Genomic DNA, 24725 nt, shown 5'->3' on the forward strand with positions numbered 1-24725 from the left:
TGAACCCTTTCGTGTTCGCTAGACGTATAAGTGTTACATAAAAGTTAGGCAGTTTTGTTAAAATTCATGACCAAAACATTTTACACCTCAATAAAATTATAATTAATCGTAATTTTTTTCTTTGCTATTATTTCATCATTTTTAATTTTTATATTTACCAGTTAAATTAAAAAGAGAGTAGTTACTATATAAGTGAACTGGGTATTAGAAAGGTCTGTGCAATAAAAAGCAATTAAAATGACTAATTACCTTGAGATTGTTATTCTTGTTGCTAAACAATGACAATATTAATCAAAGCTAAAGGAAATGCTGTAATACAACGTCAAACAAATGAAATCAACTAAAATATTATACACACAAAGATGGATTAAAACTTATGTATTGGTTGCTCTAAAAAAAGAAGTTTGATAAAGTTGTGTATAGAGTATTGTAAGAAAAACGGCTGCGAAATTACGTAAAGTTTTTTGTGAGTGGGGCGAATTTAATTGAGTCGAAGTTTTTTATCCATACAAGACTTATCAGAAGTTCGTTGAGATAATAAAATTAATTATTTGAGAAGTTTGAAAGTTTGTAAAAAGTTATGAAGCTTTTCACGTAAGTATAAATCTTTTTTATACTTTATGTTATATCAAAAAGTTTAAAGTTTTTAAACTTTAGCAGTCTGTTATTTTTAGTCATTATTAGTCGCATTTTATTGACATATTCGGAATAATTATATCGACTTTTTTAGTTTTTTTAAGGTTGACTCAAAACAGGCTTTGTTCCAATTCTTTGTCATCTCAAGTGTTCTGCACCCGTTAAAGAACTGTATAAACAAAAGGGAAAGAGGCGGCAAACAGACCTCTGCGAATGAGACTCGAACAAGGAAATCGTTACATTTCCGTTGTATAACAATATTTCTCGTAAAAGTGAGAATTAAATGGGCTGTTATTTATCGTTAATTATGTCTCGTAACGATTAAATAATTATTTTTGGTAGGATAATTCTTTCCCAGCCATGAAGTTAAATGTCATTTTCTGGTTAAAAACAATTAGAGAATCTACAATCAGTGAGAAAAGGTGTTAGCACGTAATGACCGTAAATTTGGAGGTCCGTCCCCAAAAGTAGTAATGTCGGACTTAATCTGTGCTAATTGTTGCTGACGTCAACATGACACCTTTTTGCTATATTTCTGCATTTTTTGGTACCTGAAATAGATCAGTCCACATGCAACCAGCGCAGTCTGAACGCTTCTTGGTATATCTACGTTTATATAGGAGGTGGACCTTAGCAGCCTCCCGGCTAAATAGTATGGACGAATTGATGCCAACTTGACAACAAAAATGTCCTATTGTTGTTGTGGCAAATTTTTGTTTCACTGATTCTAAGTTTACTTTCTCTCTGCAACATCAAAATCTTTATATGAAAAAAAGAAAGTTTGGTGTCATTTGCAATAAGAAAAGGTCACAGCTTGTTCTTGCTTGTAATAATGGGGGCCTGGGATGGAGTCATGTCGTGCGCTACGTGAAACATTCTTCGGATTGGAATTATAACAATCGATGAAAACAAATTGACTGCGTTTGGAAAGATATGTTACAGACAATTGATTATGCCCACTAATTCGTTTTTAATGTTTTTAATTATAAAATATATATATCAGGTTTTGTCTGCTCTGGTTGATAAATATGAAAGATTTACTTAAAATAATAGGAAACGAATCAACTTGATCGTTAATGTTTAATGAAATTATAGTAAAGGTATTGCTATTTTTTTACATGCATTAATTCTGTTATATCTATCCATTTGTTTTGATGTTTTTGTAGTCTGTTTATATACATTATAGTATGCGTTTAAGTGAACGTATTTTCTTTTTTGTTTGAATATATTATATGAAGGTTTCTATGGTTTGGCGATTGTTCTATCTTTATTTATTAAAAGTTTTTTTTAACTTGATTTGCTTACTTCATAATTTTCTCAGGAGAGTGTATTGGTCTATGGGAAAATTTAGATTCTCAAAATTCAGTCATCACAGCTGTATAGAGAAATAGAGAAATGATTGGTGTCATGATAGGAGTGATAGGAGGAATGATAGGAGATAAATAGTTAGGTCGGCGAAAAGAAAATACAACACATTTGTCCTTTAATTTTACCCGTAGAGGAAAGAAACTCCAAGTTTCAACACTCCTAGAGAATTTATAGGGAAGGGCAAACGCCATGACTGTGAAATTTCGCTCAGTAACTAACCGAAATAGAAGAAATAATTTGACATTATAAAGTCAATGCTAAAATTATTATTTTCTTTCCAAAAAAATTGATTATTTGTCGACATATCAAATTAAATTTACCAAGTAAATCAAAATAGATTTTTCTTTATTTAAAATTTGTCTAAAAAGTGTTGAATAATGATTTTCTTCCATCCAGCTTCGAGAGAATGTACATATAGATCTCGCTTTTGTTTTAGCCGAATTAAATTGAATTAAAATCTAAAATCACATCTTCTTTCAGGCCAAAATTGTCTCAACTATTTCGGCCAACCTCGTCCCCAGGGATTTTTAGGTTTTTATGTTAGGACGGAACCTGAAAAGTCCTGGACATGAGGTTGTATTGCAGGCTTATTTCTTTATGGGTCAACCATTAATTTACTCACAATTTCGTGTAATTCGTGATTAAGGTTTGTACTTATCAAGCCATTTTTGCAGCTAATTTTTGTCGCTTTAATTATTTTTTTTTATTTTTTGAAACATTTACTTTGTTTATAAAACAGCGAAAACATTTTATAATTTTTTTCATAGTGGGAATGCCCAAACATTTTTTTTATTTTTTGAGAATGCAAAGGTAAAACGTGTTTGCATTCACCATTCTGATTGACTGAAGGCTAAGGCCGCGACAAATACCAGGCACATGGGACAAGTAAAAGATAACCTACAAAGCAATTCTTTAACAAAACGAAGATGTCTCTTTTCTAATAAATATAACATTAAAACGCAAAATTAGCAAGTGTAAGGCTGAGATATTGCAAAATTTGAATAATAGCAACTTTAGAGTCCCAAAAAAAATTTTTTCAACTGAGACTGATATAAAAGATAGATCTGCTTATATAAAAAAACGTGTACCAAATTATTCGCTTTTTCGACTGGTTTGTGCAACTATCCGGATATTAGGCTCAATATACTTTCATTTCCAATACAGTAGACGTCCGTTAATTCGAACACGCAAGGGACTAAATTATTTGTTCGAATTAACGAATGTTCGGATTATCGGAAGATCAGAAAAAACAAGAATTTTAATAAACGTTTAAAGGTTTTATGCTAATATTTTGTTACAACTTTACTACAACTTTTATAAAAACATTTTATTACCGTTGTTTGCTTGCCGATGGGAAAGGCCTTTAAAGTCCTTGTAAACTTCACTTTATTGGAAATACCAATTTAATTGATAAATTGAAAGAAATTTTGCCACCATTGATGCAATAAAAATGAATAAAAATGAAATATTTTTTATTTTTCCATAAGATTTTATTTATCGATACACAAAATTTCGAATTAACGAGCATAATGCAGCCTTGGGGTTAAAAAATTGATCGAATTAGCGAAATGTTTGAATTAGTGAAGTTCGAATTAGGCAGCTCAAAATATAAGACTTTACTAAACCAAACTCAAGGGATTTGGAAATTTGTTCGAAATAACGAAAAGTTCAAATTAAGCGTCATTCGAATTAACGGACGTGTACTGTATAAACAAAAGTATAATAAGATGAGATGTCCAAAAGAATTAATTTTTCTTCAATTTGATTTGACGACGATAAAACTACTCAAATTTGATGTGGGTTTAATTTGACCATGGCTAAAAATGAATGTTGGGCGTAAACTTAATTTGACGATTTTAGACCGAAATCGCTTATTTGCGAAATTTGTACCAATGTTAACGATCAAGTAAGCCCCTGGGGGAGTGGCAGAGCTTTTTTAATCGTGGGAACGCCATTCTCACTGCGGCCTCTCCATAAAATTTCAAACAAAACATGGTAGCTTTTAGTGGCAGGAGGGTATTACTGCGTTGAAAAATGATACATTGTTATTCTTAATTTAAAGTGTTCTTAAGAAGGTTGTGACGTACAATGGATAAAAATGACTTATTGAATAACAGTAAAAACATAGTAACAAAGATTGTATCATAAAAAAAGAAGTACGTGGTCAAATTTCTTTGTGTTAGTGACAACATGGCGCCAGTAAGTCTGGTGAAGAACTTTAGGTTACTTAAAGTTCCATTACAGTCAGTTTGTTTATATTTCCCCTGTCATCGACATCTGTGCTACAAACAGTAGAATTTATTTATACAATATAGTTTAATTCCATTATGCCTCCTGTCACTAAGTCTTCTAATGTGGGTAAGAAGTTTTTGGTTTTTAATTTGTTGCTACTGACAAAGTAGCAATTTTTTTTAATTTTATCTTTGTAGCTAGGAATTTTATAAATAACTGTAGTATGTATATTCATTTTAGGTAACAAGAAGAATAAAATGTCAAAAGGAAATGGAAAAACATCAAGAGACCTTTACGGTGTCTTAGCATCTCTAGGGTATGTAATTTCTATTAGCTAGCTATAGCGTATACCATTCTTTTTACTCGATTATATTTTACTTGATTATATAAATAAAGGGCTTGTTTAGCAACTGGAAACTTTACTTGTTACATAAACTTTGTGGTTTTGACTGTAAGGCATCTCTTAAAACAAATTTTAAAAGAAATCTCAATGAACAGGGTGGGTGTTTGCACACAAGGTCCAGCAAAAACTGAAAAAAATCTTTGTTGCATGTTGTCTTTATTCTGTGATGTTGTTATTTTAATGTGAGATCCACTGATCCAAAGCATATTTTATGATTAAAATAATTGTAATAATTGCCCACTTGTCTCACATGTAGCTATTGGCTGCTTCAAACATGGCTGTGTATCTTTTTTAATGCTCAAAAAGCATTCACAACATCAGGAGAACATGGTGAACACCTATTCCGATGTTCCCTAATGTCGTGTCTATTTATTCGCTTCAAAGCAAATTAACAAATAAGATCTGTCTACTTTCATAATAATTTTTGCCACTGTATAAATGATTGCAAAGATAAAAATAGATTAAAATGTCATACCCTACCACAAATATTTTGCACCGGTAAGCTATTCAAGTGATGTTTAGGCTGTCTGTTCTGTAAAGTACACAAGTTTTAGGGGTGAAATCAGTATAGCCATCCAGTGTTGTCAGTTGAGCAGAGAAAATTAGCAAGAAAAATAAAATCACGTAATAAAGCCATCAGTATACACTATGTAGTAGCTACTTAGCTGTTTCTGTCCATATTTTATTTCTTTGGTTATGTCTTCAGTGGTCTCTCATGGCAGGGGATATGAACACTAGGTCTTTTCAATCTATTTCTCTGCACAATAACATTTCTGTCAGAAGAAGTCTGCTAGAAAAAAGCTCTTTTATTGCCTGTCATACAACGTTATGGACTGCTAAAAGTTTTAACAAAGAAACCTGTGCAAAATATATATATATACCCTAAAAATAGTCAGAAAAGTGTGGTTTCTTTGTCCCAAATTTCTCTTAAAATTTTACAATAGGAAAACTTTTTTTTTTACTTTGAGTTCCAATGTATGAACAAAGGAAGCAGGCAATAGAATTAAACATTAGCTATTATTCGCTGACATAAAAGAAAATGAATTGAATTGCTTAATATAATTCTTTTTTTATTGGTTTTCGAAATTTAGTACTTTAAAATTTCGCTAATTATAAGCAGAATTATGACATCATTAAGTAGCTCTAAAATTCTTATAATTACTTTTTTTAAACGTGTAAAATAAGCAGATAACATAACCATTACACCTTAATAAAACTGTTAAAAACAACGCCCCACTCACAGCTACTTGATGGTGTCATGCATAATAAGTGGAACGTAAAGTCCAAAATCTTAAAAACTGATCAAGATTTGGAAATTCATGGACAATTTTCAAGCTCTTTCAAATGAATTCAACTTGTTTCAAATTGAGAGGTAAACTTAAAAATGTTTCTGCCTTTGTGGAAGCATGGTATTGCCTAGTGTTTAAATTTATAATTAGTTAACTAAATTTTCAGATATGCTTTTCAGTGATAAATATTTTGAGTTATGAAATGAATTTATGAATTATGAAATTTTTAACTGTGAACAGTGGTATTTTTACCTGTAATGAATTAACTATTTGTTATTCTTAATGTCAATATAAAAATTTTGTTTCAAAAAATTTGTATATGTTAGAATTATTATTTGGAAAACAAGGAAGAAATTGTGCAAAGGTTTAGATTCTTAGTATGGTTGATGAATTTTTCCATTTTGTGATTATTCAATGATGTTTCTATATTTAGCTACAATGGTCAAATTCCAAAGGATAGCATTGGTCGATATAGACCAGTTTATGAAGTTAGAAAAAGAAAGGAGGCTAATGGAATTAAACCACACAAGGAAGTTGATCTTACCTCAGAAGCTGCTAAAAAGGTGTGTTTCCATATTTTTCTTTATAATGTCTTATACTTCTCTTAAGCTCTACTCTCAATAATTTTTTTATCACTGAACATTTTGAAACATTGGGTTTCACCATAAACAAAACTTCTCAAAAGTTACAAATATTTAACAAAAAATTACTCAAAACATTGTCTGTTCTGACCAAAATTTTGTCTTGCAAAATAATTTAAATATCTCATCACATATTATTTCCACCAACAAAATTGACATTCTTGAGCTTTACTTTCTTCCTTAAAAAAATCTGCAATTATCATAATGAAACTGAAATATACAATATAATTCTAATTTTTCTTTAGGCAATTTCTGAAAATTATACAGTGACCTACTACAGTGAAAAAGGTTTTGGAAGTGTTGTTGAATATAAAAAAGACCAGAAAACAGATTTATTTCAAATAGGTCGCTCTACGGAGCTGTTAATTGACTATATAGTTGTTGATACGATACCAGGACCAAAAGATGATATAGATCAACATTTAACACAAAGTACAATTTCAAGGTTTGCATGCCGAATAGCAGTTGAAAGGAGCACCCATCAAGCAAAGATATTTGCGGCTGGTTTTGATAATAACAGAAGAATATTTTTAGGAGTAGGTCAATAACTATTTGTTTCGTAAATTACTGAAAATCAATTATAAAACTCAAGTACATTTTCATTTTTGTTTTTTTCTAGGAGAGTGCTCCTCAGTGGGCCAATGGCAAAAAATACTCTGATGGTTTAACAACAAATGGTATTTTGGTAAATCATCCTAAAGGTCAGTGGGGATCAGAAATGTCACCGGGGGTATGGAGAGAAGTGTCTGTATCTGGTGAAATGTTTGGCTTGCGTTTTTCACGTTCAGCAAGACACAGAGGAAAAACTGTAAGTTCAGAAGAAATCTGATTGCTTAAAATAAAAGTTGTAACAATTCAGAATAAAATAGTATCCATAGTGGTTACATTTTCCAAAAACACCTAGTAAGTTATGTTTTATAACTGACAGACGTAACATTAGGCACCACTCCCATATTCAAATACGCAAGAATTTACTCAAGAAATTAAGTTTTCAATTTAAAAGCATTATTCTGTGCAAAAAATTAAGTTTTATATAAATGTTGTAAAACTAAGATGTAAATTTGTTCACATTTATTTCATATTTCTGAGATTTTTAGCATATTTTTTCGGATAAGTCATAATGGTCATTTAAATGACCCCATGTTCGTGCAACTTTTAGTGTATAGTGTAACATCTTGCAAAGTAGCATTTCAGCCTCTCTGTAAAGCTGATAATTTCTATAAGACAAATTTCACAAATGTGCAAATGTTGATTTTATATTTCTAATATTTGATCACATCTTTCTGCACTGGTTCAATTGAATTCTTTTCCACATTTGAACCTAACCGTTGAATACAAAGACTTGAAAACTATTTTAAACTTCCAGACTGATTGCTCAAACTACCTTCGAGATGGTTCTATGATTGATCTTTGTGGAGTGGTTCTTATATGGAGGACACCAGAAGGGTTAGCAAATGCACCGGTATGTTAAATAATTTTTAAAACCATGCATCTGTGTGTGTCGTGTAATTTTTTTTGTTTGTTGATTTCTTATGTTCTGTTTACACGTCTTCTTTCCACCCTGGAGGCAGATCCGTTTTTTATTCTACTCCATTTTTTGGTGTTGTTAAATATGATATTAAAATCCTAATTTCTTATTTAGAAAGTCGAAGATTTGGAAGCGAAAAGAGACTTGTTAAATACTTTGAAGGCGCAATGTCCGGTTGGTTTGGTGACTTTAAAGTTCAGTAATTCAAAAAATCCGGTAAGATTGTCTTTACCGCCTTGTGCTTGCAAGTAAACGTGCACATCATCTTTACTCTGTTTGCTGCAACGTTCTTTATCAGAAAGCGATTTAGAAGTTTTTTGCCTATGGAGACCGTGGGAAATTTCCGAAATAAAAAGAGCGACCACTTAAAACATTATGGAAAATATTTTTCGATGTTAAGTTCGAAATGAAACGCCAATCAAAATATATCCAGATTAAAATGTTGCTAACGATTTTTGTTAAACTCAATATAATATTTCGGTAACAATGGCAGTTTTTTTCTTTTTTTAAACACAGCCAAAAGGGTAGCATGCTGCAAAGTCGTCACTTTTTGCGCATGCGTAATGCTAGTTAGGGAGCTTTAAAAATTTGCTAGTGACACTCCAACGCGCCGCACTACGAAATAACCCGCCTTGGTTCCACGAAGGTCGTGAAATTGAGGATATACGCTCGTGCTGACGTCAACAACAATTAGCATTTAGAAATTAAAAGTATGGATTTAACAAAATAATAAGTGTATATGACAAGTTCAAAATGCGCGACTCTCTTATAGACAACCAATGTCATCACTCGTGGCAGCGAAATTTAAAATGAGCCGAAATTGCAGTCGATATACATTCATATTCAGTTTATGAATATTAAATATTCATATTGTTTACATTTTCTTTTCTAGAATCAGAGCAGTCCCTACGTGTATACAAATTGTGGTCACGTGCATGGCTACCATGTTTGGGGCGCCAGACCATCCATAGCATACACGAAAGAGAAAAAATTTAACGATAAAAGAATGTGTCCGTTTTGTAAAGAAGTGAGACTTTTTCTGTTATTATAATTTTTATTATTGTTATTATTATTTTATGTTGTGTGTTGTACACTTTGGGTTGTGATTTACAAAAGATAAAAATAAATCTTTGTCAGTTAAGCCACGAATTCTGTTCTATTTAAATAAATCCGTTAAAAAATATCTTTAGAGTGGACTATTCGTCGCGCTCAAATTTGGAATGGAACCTGCTTTTTATATCGATAATGGACCAGCTACACATTGTTTTGTACCTTGCGGTCACATGACTACAGAAGCTACTGTCAAGTAAGAAAAAAAAATATTTTTTTATTTTTTTATTTCTTATATCTTTATTTCACAGGACACATTTGTAAAGCAGACTGTTGTCTGAAATGAAAATAGCCTGTATAAATATTGATAATAAATAAAATAAAATAAAAAAATATTTTTAACTTTTTTTTCTTCTAAAATTGGAAGTGGGTTGACATAAATCCTGCCAAACACACGCATTAGCGCGCAAAACCCACTATAATAATTGTTCACCAAATGGGATAATGGCGGTTGCTAAAATTGTGATTTATCCTTCCTGTAATTTACTGAATGCAAGTTATTAGCGAAATCTATGCTAAAAATCATTAGCTATGTCATACCGCACTACCGGTTACTAAAAAAAAACAGTTTTAACATGGCTTCAACTGATTTGTTTCTTTAGATATTGGGCGAGTGCGCTGTTACCTCATGGCAAGGACCAATTTCGAACAGCTTGTCCATTTTGTGCGATACCTTTGGAAGGGCAGGGATATATAAAACTTGTGTTCCAAACTGAAGCAGATGAACCAGCCGAAGAGATTCTTATTTAAAGTAAAAAAATTATTTAATAAAAATATGAATTAAACGTCGTGACAAATATCACAATTGTATTTCACCGAACGAAGATGCGAAATCCGCGTTGGGAGAAAGTATGACTGATTTTCGGTCACGTAAATTATTCCAACCCTGTTGGCAATCTTATTTCCAAGAGCTAGCAGTTTTAATATAGCGTTCACTGAGCAATAACTTCTCAAGAACTACGTAAATAAAATATTTTTTAACAAGAAGCTGTTGGTAAAGAAAGTTTTTCTTTCTAACTTTTTCCGCACATTTTTGTTACCTCTACCCAGAATGTTTGTCTATAAAAACTTGGAGCTGCTGTATTGTATCAGAATTGTCAAGAACCTGCTCTCACTTTTGCCACTGTTTTTTTTTTAACGTCCCGATGTAAAAATAAACGCCAGTCGAGGCGGGGGAGGGTTCGTACTTTAACCTGTTTAACCAATTCACTGTAAAAAAATTTTTTACAGTGAATTGGAACTGAAGTTTTAGACGTGAAAATTTGGGAAATTAATTCTTAAATCAAAATAGAATATTTTATATTCTTCGTATTAGTATTGATCGTTGTAGTTGTTTTTGTTACATGTTGTGTGTGCTCGTTATGGTGTATTTATTCAGATTTCTCAAGCTAAGAATCTTGTCTACATTTTACATGTATTGCCATATGCAAAGTATTGAGTACGAAGTTGTTTTTATGTATTTGTTTTATTTATTAATTTGTTTTTTGTACGTGACTTCGGACGCTTTTGATAGCCCTTGAAAGAATAGCGGCGCTATTCAAGGACAGTACTCTAATCTATGGATTGAACAGGATTTTCTGCATTTTTTCTGTATTTTTTTCTGGATGAAATTTTTTCTACATCTCGAGAGTAATTTTGGACGGTTGTGTAATTTTTGTCTGAATTTATTTGGCGACACATGTTGAACAGTATTGTAAATACAATTTTGTATATGTTTCCTTATATTATTGTATAAATTTGCTATGAAGTGCTTTTTCCTTCTTTTCCCAACGTTCGGAGCTTACCATTTGTTTTCTTAAGACAACATAATTCCAAGAAATTCATGCGGCGTTTAAAATTTTTGCCAATTTGTGCAATTTTGTTAAAAAAGTTATCGAGTTCTCGGGTATATTAAAATCTATCAGTGCGTAGATTTTTTTGAGCGGTGTTTGTCCAAGGTAAGACAAGCCTAGGATGTTTTTAAACTCATTCTAAATATTTAACACCTGCAATTGTCTTTTCCGAAAATAAGATTTCACAAATATTTAAAAAGTAATTTGCAGAAATGATTCGATTTCCCTTTTGAAATACTTTTTTTTCAGGGAGAAAAAAAAGGGGCACAAAAAATCATGAGATCGAGCTATTTAAAATAAGAAAATATAACGCTCATAGGGCTACGAAATGACTCAGGTAATATCTCCTTGTCAACGTTTACTTGTCAAAGATCTTTCCTTAGGTCCAAAATCTCAAAGTGTGATCATTTGTGCTGACTCTAGCACGTCCCATTTTCACGTTTTTTCAAACAGTTGCGGGCCGCGGAGAGGATTGTTCCGTAACGCACACATGTAGCTAGCGCATTTTGAAGTAAAAACTTTTGCAGTATACAGACTGCTCAGTACTAGCCAAGTAATGACGTTTCGTTATTTCGAGAAATAGCCAAAAAAAGAACCTTTTGCAAAAATTTTGTGTCTGGGATAGTAGGTTAAAAAAGTTCAAAGTTTCTTTTACTAAGAAACTTGATTCAAAATTAAGTGTTTTTAAAGAAAAGCACACATTTGTAGGGAACTTTTCTGTCGTTTTTAAAGATGTTGTTTTACTCTCATAAACTCTCTCACTCTCAAACTGTTAACTTGTACGGTAGAAAGACTAAAGTAAAAGGATTAATTCGTTTTTCTCATCGGATACTTCCCTGTCGGGCAGGTGAAACATGGAAGAAACGGTACCTGCTCCTGATGGCGGCCGTTTTGGCAAATCGATCATTCTCGTTGTTTTGACGGTTTACACCTATCGTTTTTCTTTGGTTCTGTTTCATTTATTTTTGAGTTAAAATACTCTTTCTTTCATTGCGTAACGTTAAGGCGTGCTAATTGTTACCCATTTCCGAGCGTTTTATAATTTGCTTTTTTTAAACAAACGGGTTGCTGGACGGAAAGAAACGCAATAACTCGTTTACCTACAGGCTCTATTTTCGCAACTCTATACTATAAATATGACATTACATGAGCGGAGGCCACCCTCCTTGAATACACACACACTACCTGTACACCACGCTTTTTCTTCCCGTAACACGCTATCTAAAACCTTCAGGCGAAAATCCCAGACTTATCAATAACCCGAACCATGGCATACATAAACAAAATAACCTTATCCACCATGATAAATGCATATACATTTCCAAATAACTCCCGCCACGTTTTTAGAAAGTAGATGCTTATCTTTACCAATTCCTATTCTATCCTGGTGAAACGACTAACCCCCTAAAATATTTTTCACCACCCCAGTCCATGGTATACACCGTTATACGTTGTATTACTTAAAACCCAACATTTTGAGACCAATGGAAACCTACAACACTTCGAGAAATTGGTCGAAATATATCACGCATTTCACTTAATTCAAATCCCATTCCATTAAAAAATAGAAAACGGATCGAAATTTCCCGCTTTCTGATGTCCGGACTTTCCATATTTCATTATAAACTGCAGACTTTTTTCTGATAAACTGCAGACTTTTTTCTAATACTGCGTAAAAAATACTGACAAAAAAATTCATGAATGTGTATTAGTCTCGACCCAGAACTCTTTGAGATAAACCTAGGTTTTTTATCTCAAAGAACTCTGGGGACGAGAATGCGTCGGCCGGTTTATTTCATAAAAATTAAAAGTGCAATAACTAAGTGAAAAGTTATTGACTTGAAGTTCATGGTATTTATAGTTTAATCTCAATTTGCATTATGAGACGATTACGTTATTGCTCAACCTCGTCCTTCGGACTTCTTAGTTTTTTACATTGGGACGGAACCAAAAAAGGTTTCTCAGGTATCATCCTAAAAAAACTGGGGACGAGGTTGGTTATAGCTTGAGGATATATTTAGAGTTAGCATTACAAAATATTGAAGTGGCACGACATTTAAAAATTGCGTTTGCTACAAGTTTGCACAAAATACTTCAAGTGTTCAAGTAAAACTGACTCACAAGTTGAATTACTAGTAGTCATGACAACCTGACAATCAATAAGAAGAGCACTGCTGTAAACCTCGTTCCTAGTCCCATTCGCTTCTCAACGCCACACTTCCTCATAGTTCTAAGAAGATGCTGGAATCGAACTAGATCGTCAGGTGTACTTTTTTTATTGGTTTGTATCCCTTAAACGTCCTGGGCACAAGATTAGCGAATGACGTCATTGTTTTAACTCGCCTCTAAAGTCTTCATTTTTTACTTCGTTAGATTTCTCTAGATCGAACTCGAATTGATAAGCCGGACTTCGTGACATCATTCTGTCGTAAAACCGTCGAAAGTTATTTACAATAATTGGAATCGGTAGAGCGATCACCAAGACTCCAGTTACACTAAGAACTGCAGATATAATTTTTCCACCTATAACATATTGATATAAATAGAGGGTATTGGAAGAACGTTAACAAATTAATTTGGGGTTAAAAACCCTATACTACGCCTTCAATCCCTCACAAGAAGTCTGAGACTCCCTCGCTTTTCGGTAAATACAACGGTAGCATCTCCTATTCACAGGTTTGGTTCTGCTACACTCGTTCTGCTCGTTTCATATCAACATTGAGGTAGATGCAGGGGGGAGCCATAATATAAACCAAACCATAGGTTATTAATAGCAGTTTCGATAACTTTTGTGACAGATTGTTGGACCCTTCTCAATAATTTTGTAATTGGATTTTTACCGATACAATATTTCGCTTTCTACATAACTTTTACGTAAGTTAATGCTAAATTTTACTTTGTTTTCTTAGAGGGAATCAGGGTATAAAATGATGTTAGACTTATATCATAGGAGGTTAAAAAGTTGGTTAACCCGTCCTTTCAATTTTTTTACAAAGCTCTTTCCGTTCTCAAAATATTCTCATTTAAAGAATTTCAAATATAATTATGCTGCATAAATTATATCATATTTAAGTAATAGAAAATTTTGACATTTTCTGTCATCAGTAATTTTCAAAATGACACTAATTTGGTTATCCCAGGCCTCTTAATTTCTTGCTCACGATCCCATAACTTAAGATCTAAGGTTTGCAATCATATTTTGCAAGTCAACATATATAGGGCCTGTATAAGCTTACATCTCGAAACCAGGACCTGTTGTCTCTTTTTGCGTATCGGACGGCGAGCCTATTAATAAGCGCATCGCCGATGAGACAAAAAGCCCTGGAAAAGAGGTTGACAAGCTTAAACAAAAATTTTTATTGCAAACCAAATTGAAAATCCCGAGTTATTGGGTCTTTGGAGAGGCGTGGACGAGCAAACAGTGTGGGTGTTTTTAAAGAATCATTTGCCTTACTTGTATAATATTTTATTCGAAATTAACTATACTAGTCGTTAGCCCGTGGAAAAATCCACGGGTTCGCTAGTCCTTTTTATACTTGCGCAGCTAAGCTACCATTTTGCGTGACAGACGGACAGACGTATATGGGTATTATAATATAGATATTTATTTTCGCCAGCACGCATATTAGAAAGTACAAAAAAGCTCTGGGGACGAGATTGTACATTTACAAGAAATATCGTACGCCTAAAATTTGAAGTATAAAAATATTTGACTGTTTAAAGTTTCGAACGAACATTTTGTCTAAAATTAAAACCATCTGAAAACTTTTTTAATTGAGTGTATACCTCAACCTTGTCCCCAGAGCTCTTTTTTTCACTTTTCAATAATGGGACGAGGTTGATGTATATCTTACATAACATTCTTACATAACTCCTACCTGATGTAGATGGTACCATATCTCCATAACCAACGGTTGTCAAGGTAACAATAGCGAACCAAAAGGTATGAGGTATGCTTTTGAATTTGTTGCTCGGATCTTCAAAATTGTTTTCAAAAAAGTATATACCAGCAGAAAACAAAATAAGAAGAACGATCATGAAAAAAATTAACAAAAGTAACTCGCTAATGCTCGAAACAAATGTGTATATAAGTAAGTGAATGGCTTTTGAGTATCGATAGAGTTTAAAGATACGAAAAATTCGAGCCGCACGCAGAGCTCGTAAAATGGCAAATCCAGCTAAATTGTTGTTTTGGAACACAATTAAATCGATATAAAACGGCAATATTGATATCAAATCGATAATATTCATTCCATTGATAACAAAACGACACTTGTTTTCTGCGATGGCGAACCTTGCTGCGAGTTCAACTGTGAACCAAATTACACAAAAAGTCTCAAGATTTTTAAAGACCTTCTTTTGCTCTTTTGTAATGTTGGGCAGTGTCTCAATGCAAAACAAAAATAGAGAAAATACTATCATAAGTGTTCCAAATATGTTTAAAATGGTGAACGCCCCATTCGCTTCTAAAGCAGTCATACATCTCCAGAACGTTTTGGGTTTATCGTAGTTTACAAAGTGTTGACTATTCTCCTTCTCCTGCTTAACTTGACCATGTCCAGTCTTGAAAATATCTAGTGCAGCTTTTCCAAATCCAAAAAACTGAAGGTCTTCCAAAAATACTTTGTATGCTACGTTCTCTGGTTGCAGGAGTAAGCCGCATTGCAAGTAAGTCAAAATGGCTTCGAAGGACCTGGGGTCTCGATCGAAATAATATTCTTGTTTTTCCTTGTCAAAATAATTTAAAACATTCTTCATTTTAAATATTGATCCTTCTCGTGACTTTAGAGTACGTTCATAAGTTTCAAATAATCGACCCGATACGTTTATTTTTACTCGTTTCTTTCGATTTCGCACGTCATTTTTTTGTTGCTTGCCTATAAGCAGGTCGAATAGACGTTTACCCAGGGCTGTTTGCAACTGGCTTGGTTCATTTCCACCGTGTGATAGGTTTATAGAAGAATAAGATGCAAGTAAGCCGGTATTGACGGACGCACTAGTAGCCGATAACATCTTAGATGAATGTAGAAGACTAAAAAAAGAAAGATAAGATTTATGTTGGAGTTTATCATAGAACTGCAACCCAACCTCGATCCCCAGCTCTTTGTCTCTTTTCTCGCCGTCCCTTATATAAAAAGAGCAAAAAAGGACCTGGGATCAAGGTTGAACTGCACCCTCGTCTTCAAGGACCTTGTATACTTTTCTCGAAATTAAGACGTTAATATTTCTTTGACTTTCAGTTAAAGGTCCTGGAAACAAAGTTTCTAGATTAGAATTGTTTTGTAAAGCACAGAAATTTTGTCCAATCGTCTCCATTTTATTATAGAAAGTTAGGAGTTAAGACATTAACATAGATAGTTTAAAAAGCAACTTTAAAAAATTCTTTAAATATCAAATAGTTCAACACACGCTCTTTTATAAGAATATTAAACTTCTAACTAGGCTGGTCCTCCAAACAGCCTGGTCCTCTAACCAAAAAAAAAAACTTAAATATCAGAAAATGCAATTCTTGCAAAAAAATTACTAATATAATAACATTGCAACGGCAAACTCAAAGCTCAACTTCTCAGTTTCTGCGATAGCTATGTTTCCCCGAAGCCTAAACTAAAGAAAGCTGTGCTCGAAGTTGGTAGAGGCTAGTTAGAAGGAACATGAAAGAAAAAAATAGGAGACAAAATGCGTTGACTTGACTTACCAGACAACAACTTTTAGTTACATTTGAGTAACAGCCTAATTAATGTTTTTAAGCTCACTCTTGTGTTTGTTTTCTTAAAAATCTTATCTTGGAGTTATCTGCAAAGATTATCTACAGCCGACGTAAGAATACACTTAAACAACGCGTCACGTGACATTTAATAGCCAATCACATGAATACCTTTACTTTTGTTTACTTCAAGACAGTCATCACCAAAGATACCGACTACAACGAAACCTACATGCCTGTTCATATAGTTCCTAGTTGACGTTTGGATTTATAACTTTGTTGAGAGAAGATCAAAAGTAGTTGATTGTCTGAGAGATTTTGACGTAAAACGGCGGTAACTGGCATTGTGTAAAGGGAGAATTAAGGTAGCTCCTATATTACACAGTACACATCACAGTTGAAAAACAAAATAGTTTCTTCCGGCTGTCTAAATTTTCTATTTTACTTGGACAAATTAAATATTCAATTTTGGCTCCGTGGCCAAGTGCTTAGGTAAATATATTTCATTAACAAGCGGTCATTGGAAACCTCTCTACCCAATGTTCTCAAGTTAAAAGTGTTATTCTAATGTCGTATAAATATAACTTCTCCTGGGAACAAGGTTTCCTTGTTGATTAGCAGATTGATTATTATTGGATTATAATAATCTAGGCAACATGGCTGTCATTTTGCATAAACAAACATGTCTCAGAAAATTTCTCTTCCGTTTCCTCAAGTTGTGTTGGCAGATTTCATCGAAAAAGTCACCAAGTGTTATTTTTTCTCTTTGCGGTTTGTTTACGGCGCTTTTGCGTTAATAGTTTCAAGCTTGCTTGTGCTGCTTTTCGCGCGTTTTAATATTTACGCACGCCTATGTAGTGTTATTCCGCGATAGCATGTCGATCATGGTCAGCTACGACGGCTAAGGCATCGTCGATTAGCAAAAGACGGGCTGTTATATTTGATTCTGCATGCTTTTTTGCGTGAATTTTCGGAGACTCCAACGGGTTGAGAGAAGGCCCATCTTAAATTAATTATCTTTACTGCATATATTGAATAGTTTAACGCCATGGGAGAAACTGCTTCATACATAATAGACGTGGGTTTGCTTTCTCATCTTGTTTCCTATTGCTGAAAAGTTTAATAAGTAGTTTATGGACAGTGATCATCAGCAGGTTGCTGCCCCTTTACGCAAGGAGACGGCTCTTTTCGACTGCTGCACAATTGCAAATTTCTCTCTTTCAACGGGTGCATGTCGTGCACATATTGTATTAGGAAACAAAAACTAGCGGGAGTTATCTTTCATCCTTTAAGCAAGCATCCGGAAGTTTATGTTAGAAAGAGACAGAGCAATTTTTTCTGAATTGGAGGACGGAATTACGGTCCAACCAAGTGATGAGGTTTACGTGAAAAATATAAAAAACTGAAACTGTCCTTCTGGTCCTGAGTGGCATAGCCTTTGCTTTCTGAAATATTGGGCATGGTAAGTTTCACAAGACAGCGTGGGACACAGGACATCCAACGGGGACTGACAATACACTTGGTGGTACCTTACATCAAAACAAAGACATTTACAACCAGTAAATGCACCATCCCAAAGGGATTGTCGTATTCTTTGGTTGAACGCACATTTAAAAAATCTAACTGTAAGCATTACTTTGTAGCTTAGTATGGGTTATATAAAAAAGATTAAGGGGCTACGAAACGGCTGTTGGTTTTCGATTTCAACGACTTACACGAAAGTCAAGCTAATTGCGGCGAAAATATTTATGATCATTGATTACAAAAACAACAACTTAAATCATCTTGATAGAAAATCACAGAAAAGTTTTCTACAAATTTGGGTGTCAATGATTTATTCGATTTAAGGACTTGCCTTGCTTTCAATTTAAACTTTCTAATAAAATAAACTATAAATCTTTTGAACTACCTAGTTAGCTATATCCCTCGAAATTTTGCATGAAAACATATTAAGTTTATTGTACATAGAGCCAGTCTAAGCAACAACAATGACTTTAAAGTTTTCTAGAGGTGCTGGTTATCTTCTGAAAGCTAGTATAATAGCTTTTTTAACAAATACAGCTCCTCGTGTTGTCTCTGTTCCTTCGTCAAAACACACTTTAGAATTAACTGATAATTAATATATTTTACACACTGTAGATTTTTTTTTACAGCCAAAAAAAATCTTGAAAGAAAATTTTCTTTTTTAGAAAATAATTTTATCATAAAAATTAATTATTTATAAACAGGTTGTCTGCACACCTATATGGTTCTAAAGTGTATATAATTTCTTGCACCTTGACCTTTTGAGTGGTCTGTTTATTACACGCTATTTTTCAAAAATTGCAGGGATTAAGCTTATTGAATCGTTTTATAGCCCCTTTAACATGCGTCGAGTATTTCCTTATTGCTGCCACGTCTCTTTCGGTCTAGGGCTTTGTCCTGTACCAACTATTTACACCTTTTAGAAAGAAGAACATAAGGTAATATAAAATACCTAAAAATGGAAGTGCCCAAACATTTAAATTTAGAGGAAGTGGATTATTTAAAAAGGTACTAACACAACTAGAGAAAAACTAGAAAGAATTTTATTTTGAAATAATTATATCTTATGATTATAAAGGTTTTTTCTACAGAAATATGAATTTTAAAGTTACGAAGATTCTCAAGATCTGGCAGACGCCATGGACATTTTAAAATTAACTATAAAAAAAACATATACTGGCCAGGGATTACTAGGACATTGAAGCTTCCAAGAAAATCTAACATTTTTAAAACTTCTGTTGAAGTTATACTTTCATCTAAGTGTTGATAAAGTCTTTTCGACTGGACTAAAATATTAACATTAGACGAGCGACTGACTACCCCTTCAGTTTATGACAAGCAAAATTTTTGCGACAGTGCCAGTTGAGATATCCAGCAATGACGGTCAAGAATTCACCATACAATGGAATGTCAATTATCAAGAATTTAACATTTGATCAAGCTATTAACCATATTCAAATGGTACCTGGCCACAATCCCTGGCACCGCAAACACTACTTGACTCTACTCAAGTTAATTTTGACAAAATTACCATTTCGTGTAGATGAAAACAACAGATATCGAGTCTTCAAGAAAGTCCGCTGGTGAAGAGATCCTTACGCGCAATTCAAGCTTTCAGTAAACATATCCTTTTATTTGAAATGTTGCATGAGGGTGAAAAATATTCATTAAAAACCAATCTGTGGAAACCCCTAAAACTAAGATACAATAACACAGTAATTAATGCAAAAAGATACGAGTATGTAATGAGAGTATCAGGTTCCGATAGATTCAATCTACGCTGCACGTGGCATTATGGCTATGGCGCAAGGATTTATGGATATGGAGTTTGTTTCGTAGTTGCAAGGTCCGTAGTTCGGTCCACAGCGCGGGCATGTTTAGCAAAAGACTTTACCACAGCTACGGATCAACCCATGCCATGAAATGGGGTAGGCAATGCGGGTGCAAACCTAATATATATTCAAAACAGTGTTTCCATAAAGAGCACCAATTCTAAGCATATATTTCATCATCCTTGCCGATTCCTTTTCTCCACCTTACTCGTAGGGCTAAATTAACCCAACCGTAAAAGCCACAGATAGTTTGAGCCAGGAACGTGTATGCCGTAACTCCGGAGAAAAATCCTGACCAAAACTCAACTTATCCGAGCCTAATTGATGATATCTTGTTCAATTAATTCAAAGCAGCTAACTAAAGTACCTGATGCATAACCTCAATTCCTCCACAACAAGCAGTTAAACTGTCAGTCACGATAACGACTCCCGACAGAAACGTATAACAAGAGACTGAAAATTAAGTCTAGTAGCAACTGAGTTTGTATTTATATTGAAACGTAAATTCACAGCATAAACACCCTACACTTCTGCCTGGAATGAGGTGTGCATGGTTTAATATTTAAAAAAGGGAGTTGACACTCCTACAATGAAGTAAAGGTGAGTAATCAGTTACCAGGTTGAAATTTTGAAACGCTCTGAACAACTGCGAGTTAAATCTGAATAATTTAACAAACAATTGTTATATAAACTTTTTTGCATCCTCATGTTAATTTTAAGTATTTTTTTCTATAAACAGCCAAAGCAACTGTAATAAAATTCGCCAAATTTCATAAAAATTTGTATAAAATTATTGCGCACGGTTGTACATGTATTTTCACGTGGTACAATCACACCTATTTTATCACGTGATACAGCCACATCTTTATATCACGTGGTAGAACCACATCTATTTTATCACGTGGTAAAACCAAATTTATATATCACATGGTAGAACCATATCTATTTTATCACTTGGTTTAACCACGTCTATTTTATCCCGCGGTTCCCAACACGGCTTTGTCGAACACGTTACAATTGCGTTATAAAGTCAAAAACATATGCAACTTTATCTAGGTAAAATCAAAATATTTAGTTGAAATTGTTGAAACAACAAAAAAACCATTTTAACGATTAACAAAAAGCAATTCAGCATTGTGGTTCACAAAATGCCAATAAAACAATAGCCAGAAGTTCCACGGTATATAGGGTGAGCCACCTTATCTTTCTGATTACCTGAGGAAAATTACGCTGTTTGTCTGTTTGTATTTAATTCTACTGTTCTTTACTCACGTGGGTAATATCGGAGAAACTGTTTCTTTCTTTGATGAGGAAATGGTTTCACTTATCTAGACCAATATGAGTAATTCGTAAGTTACTTAAAAACGACCGGCGTGGCCGCGCCTTCCTCTTGGTTTGTTACTTTGCATTTGGGGTTTGATTTGGATTTTGTTCGTTCATTTAAATCCTGGGTTCACTCTGTGTTTATTACATGAATTAAATTCTGGGTTTGCTCTGTTGGTTGATATGACTTTGGAGTTTTCTCTGTGTTTTTTAATTGGTTTGATTTCGGAGTTTCCCCTGTGTTTATTGGCTGCTTTGAATTCTTGAGCTTGAGTTAACTAAAGCTAGCTCTCGGCAAGGGTGACTTACAAAATAAAAGCTCATAATTAGTCTACATAAAATTAGGAGTGTTTTGCTCGCAACCACCTCCCTGGAGATTTGTATGAAAATTCTTCAGAGGATCAAATTAAATTGAATCCAGAAAGAAACAAGGTAAAACATGCGCATCAGACACGTGAGCCTATACAAAAAGATATAACAAACGTTTTCCCCATGTCACGTGATTTTTAAGCAAAAGAGCGGTTTTTTAGAAGTTCAATCACACGTTGATTAGCTTTCAAGTTACCTCCCACCCACCCTAAAGTTAAGGAGAGAGTTTATTTCGCCACTGTACAGGCAAAAACTATGTTACGGGTACTTTTACGAATATGTAATAATTTTATAGTGTGCTTTAACAGTTTTGTGATAGAAATAATGACATTGTGATTTTGCAGGGTATTGTAAATTTTTGTAGAGTAATCATATGACGACCTTTTATACCAGCTAAGACGACTTCTCTTCTCAAAACACCAACTTGTTTTTATTCTGTCAGGTCTGTCTACGGGGAAATAAATAAGCTTAATTTAGTTTTAGCGAAGCGTATTAGAAATTAAGAAAAAAAAATCGGCTTGAAAGATCTACATGATCAGAAAGATAATGATATTGTTAAGTTATTTACATAAGACTAGTTGTTAGCCCGTTGCAACAAAGTCGACAAAAATATCAAATTGCATTTGTTATTTTTAGCTTGAAAATTTCGTGCGTGGTTAACACCATTACAAACAGATAAACGATCAATGGTTATTATTATAGAGATCTATGAGCTTAGATTGTCATGATAAGGAATTTGTGAATTTGAATTTAATGTACTTTAAAAATTTATTTTTCCTACTAATATATAATCGGCCTATATAAATTTGCTAAATCGATTATAATGCGTTTATCCAAAGCGTAATTAATCACAAGCGGCATTAATTCGATAGATGAAGCAGAACTGCCTCAAACGAACAGCGTCCTAAAATAATGTCGTCATTGGCAGCTATTAAATATGACACCGTGGAAAATTTCCCCTGTCACTGCGTATGTCATCAAGAGAATGTATTTAAGTTAAACAAAATGTAATCTTATATTAAAGTGTCGTTTGGTTTGGATTAAGAAATAGTTTCTCTCCAAGCAGCCAAAACAAACAAGCGTCAGTAGTAATTGCGTATCAAATTACGTGCCTTAGAAAGATGATTACCAAATGTTTGCAAAACTGTACATACAGTTTTGATTCTGTGCGTTCTGTTCTATTATCTTAAAAAGGGTTCTAATGGTTAAAAATTGTCTTAACAGTCCATGGCTCCCTTGCCACACATTCTATTTACTTTGTTTAAAGTCACAAATCCATTTTCAAAAGTTTGGAAACTGCGTGAGTATTTAAGACGCGTTTAGGTTTTTTTTTAAGCATGTAAAAATCGCGTGAATATCCCAACTGCGTGCAGAAGGACTTCAAGCTTTGTTTTCTAAAATTTAAACATATAAAAGATCATTTATAAACACACGCTGTATTTCCGCAAGTACGACTAATATATGAACGTTCTGTACATGGATGCTCTGTATATAAACGCCCTACATGTAAACAACTCATTCACTAACGCCAAGTGCTGAGAGTTTAAGGCGTAAAAAAATGTTACCTTTCTTTTTCGATTATTTTAAAGTCATCTTCCATGGTTTTATCAACATTGAAACACGATCATCTCCTTTCGCTTTAGTTTGATTCTCCGCTCACCAAAGTAGCTGTGCGATGAGATTTAAAATAACAGGCTAAAGTTTTCAAACGTATTACGAGCTCACATCTGGAATATAACTGTAAACATTATGATTGAGTTTAAACTGTTCGGAAAGAAATACGTCCTTCAAGCTCTGATAAACAAAGAACACTTTTATTAGCTCTCGTTAATCAGCAGAAATAAAATGATGATAAACTTTATTGTCAATAAAACCTTTATATTTATTTTACGACATACATGAGTATTTAGAGATTTTCTTCAATTTACATGCAACAAAAGAACTGGCTTTATGACGCAAAGTTCTATCGACAAAGATACTAAAGAAATAGCTTAAGTATGACTGACCACAAAGCGGAAAAATCCTTAAAAACTGATAGTAAATATTTTAACTAGAAGGGACCCAATCAACGGTGGAGTAGATCCTTACTTTCAACTGAGCAGATTATTCCGTCTGTGATCAGAATATTTGAACTATTTCAGAGATAGGAAAATGTATGTTCTGGCACAGTCGACGACGACGACGAAAAAATGGAAAATTCCCTAATCCCGAAATTCCCGGAAATCAACCCTCTCGGAAATTCCGAGAAATCCGACAAATTCCAAGACATGCTGTGTCACGTCTACTACACGTGACCCAGCCGACGGAAACCGACGCATGCGCATTTGAGTAGGGGAAAGTCCCTATCCAAAGGTGTGACTGCTAGTTGATCCTGGGATAAAATAATAATAAACATGAGCCGACATCGAAAATGCAACTGGCGACCATATCAAGACACAGGAAATGTGGGCCATGGAGGTTAGGGAGTATCCCAAAAGGTTCGTGGATGTACCGGACCATTTAAAGACCAAGGAAATGTGCACTAGGGTGGTTGGGCAGTACTCACAACGGATCAAGCATGTCCCAGACCATTTAAAGACCAAGGAAATGTGCACTAGGGCGGTTGAGCAGTACTCACAACTGATCAAGCATGTTCCTGATCATCTCAAGAAGCGAGAAATGTGTGCTGGGGCGGTTGACATATATCCCCAGCGAATGTATCCTCAACACCTACGACAGATGTCGCTGCGGACGGAGGTTTTTGATAAGGCGCAGAATGCTCTGCTGGTCCTGCTATCAGGAGTACATGACGTACAATGGTGGTAGCTGTCATTGCCTCATCCCCGCGTTCCGCAGACCCGCTTGTCCCAGACCTACGGCGATAGGGATCCCACCCATGGCAATGCACAGGGGAGCTTCCAGGCCCGAAGCCAACGCCCCCATTCCAACACCAGA

The 24725-nt window shown here is 34.1% G+C and overlaps 2 protein-coding genes across 5 annotated transcripts; one reads left to right on the forward strand and one right to left on the reverse strand.

Moving 5' to 3' along the window:
• The first annotated feature begins 289 nt into the window (after positions 1-289).
• LOC130662765 (E3 ubiquitin-protein ligase pellino homolog 1-like) lies at positions 290-10954 on the forward strand. 3 transcript variants are annotated; one of them, XM_057461690.1, is made up of 10 exons: positions 290-594; positions 4477-4552; positions 6362-6491; positions 6815-7105; positions 7189-7377; positions 7936-8031; positions 8212-8313; positions 8990-9124; positions 9288-9403; positions 9810-10954. In XM_057461690.1, the coding sequence occupies exons 2-10, from the start codon at positions 4494-4496 to the stop codon at positions 9955-9957; spliced, it is 1266 nt and encodes a 421-aa protein (XP_057317673.1). In that variant the 5' UTR covers positions 290-594; positions 4477-4493; the 3' UTR covers positions 9958-10954. The 3 variants fall into 3 exon arrangements, with proteins under 3 accessions (XP_057317673.1, XP_057317674.1, XP_057317672.1); XM_057461691.1 differs by lacking the exon at positions 290-594 and adding an exon at positions 3973-4160; XM_057461689.1 differs by lacking the exon at positions 290-594 and adding an exon at positions 4168-4362.
• Positions 10955-11042: 88 nt separating this feature from the next.
• LOC130662764 (potassium voltage-gated channel subfamily A member 10-like) lies at positions 11043-23738 on the reverse strand. 2 transcript variants are annotated; one of them, XM_057461688.1, is made up of 3 exons: positions 16735-17448; positions 14918-16071; positions 11043-13562 (listed from the first exon to the last, which is right to left on the reverse strand). In XM_057461688.1, the coding sequence occupies exons 2-3, from the start codon at positions 16050-16052 to the stop codon at positions 13366-13368; spliced, it is 1332 nt and encodes a 443-aa protein (XP_057317671.1). In that variant the 5' UTR covers positions 16053-16071; positions 16735-17448; the 3' UTR covers positions 11043-13365. The 2 variants fall into 2 exon arrangements, with proteins under 2 accessions (XP_057317671.1, XP_057317670.1); XM_057461687.1 differs by lacking the exon at positions 16735-17448 and adding an exon at positions 23357-23738 and having other exon boundaries at positions 11044-13562.
• Positions 23739-24725: the final 987 nt, after the last annotated feature.

The sequence above is a fragment of the Hydractinia symbiolongicarpus genome, chromosome 10, assembly GCF_029227915.1.
Source record: "Hydractinia symbiolongicarpus strain clone_291-10 chromosome 10, HSymV2.1, whole genome shotgun sequence".
Lineage (NCBI taxonomy): Eukaryota > Metazoa > Cnidaria > Hydrozoa > Anthoathecata > Hydractiniidae > Hydractinia > Hydractinia symbiolongicarpus.

Coding starts and splice junctions, on each gene's coding strand:
- LOC130662764 (XM_057461687.1), bottom strand. CDS start 23,391: ATGGAAGATGACTTTAAAATAATCGAAAAAGAAAG. Junction 16,072..23,356: donor AAAATAATCGAAAAAGAAAG/GTAACATTTTTT, acceptor TTCTTTTTTTAG/TCTTCTACATTCATCTAAGA. Junction 13,563..14,917: donor TATGGTACCATCTACATCAG/GTAGGAGTTATG, acceptor AATATGTTATAG/GTGGAAAAATTATATCTGCA.
- LOC130662765 (XM_057461689.1), top strand. CDS start 4,332: ATGCCTCCTGTCACTAAGTCTTCTAATGTGG. Junction 4,363..4,476: donor CACTAAGTCTTCTAATGTGG/GTAAGAAGTTTT, acceptor TATTCATTTTAG/GTAACAAGAAGAATAAAATG. Junction 6,492..6,814: donor CCTCAGAAGCTGCTAAAAAG/GTGTGTTTCCAT, acceptor ATTTTTCTTTAG/GCAATTTCTGAAAATTATAC.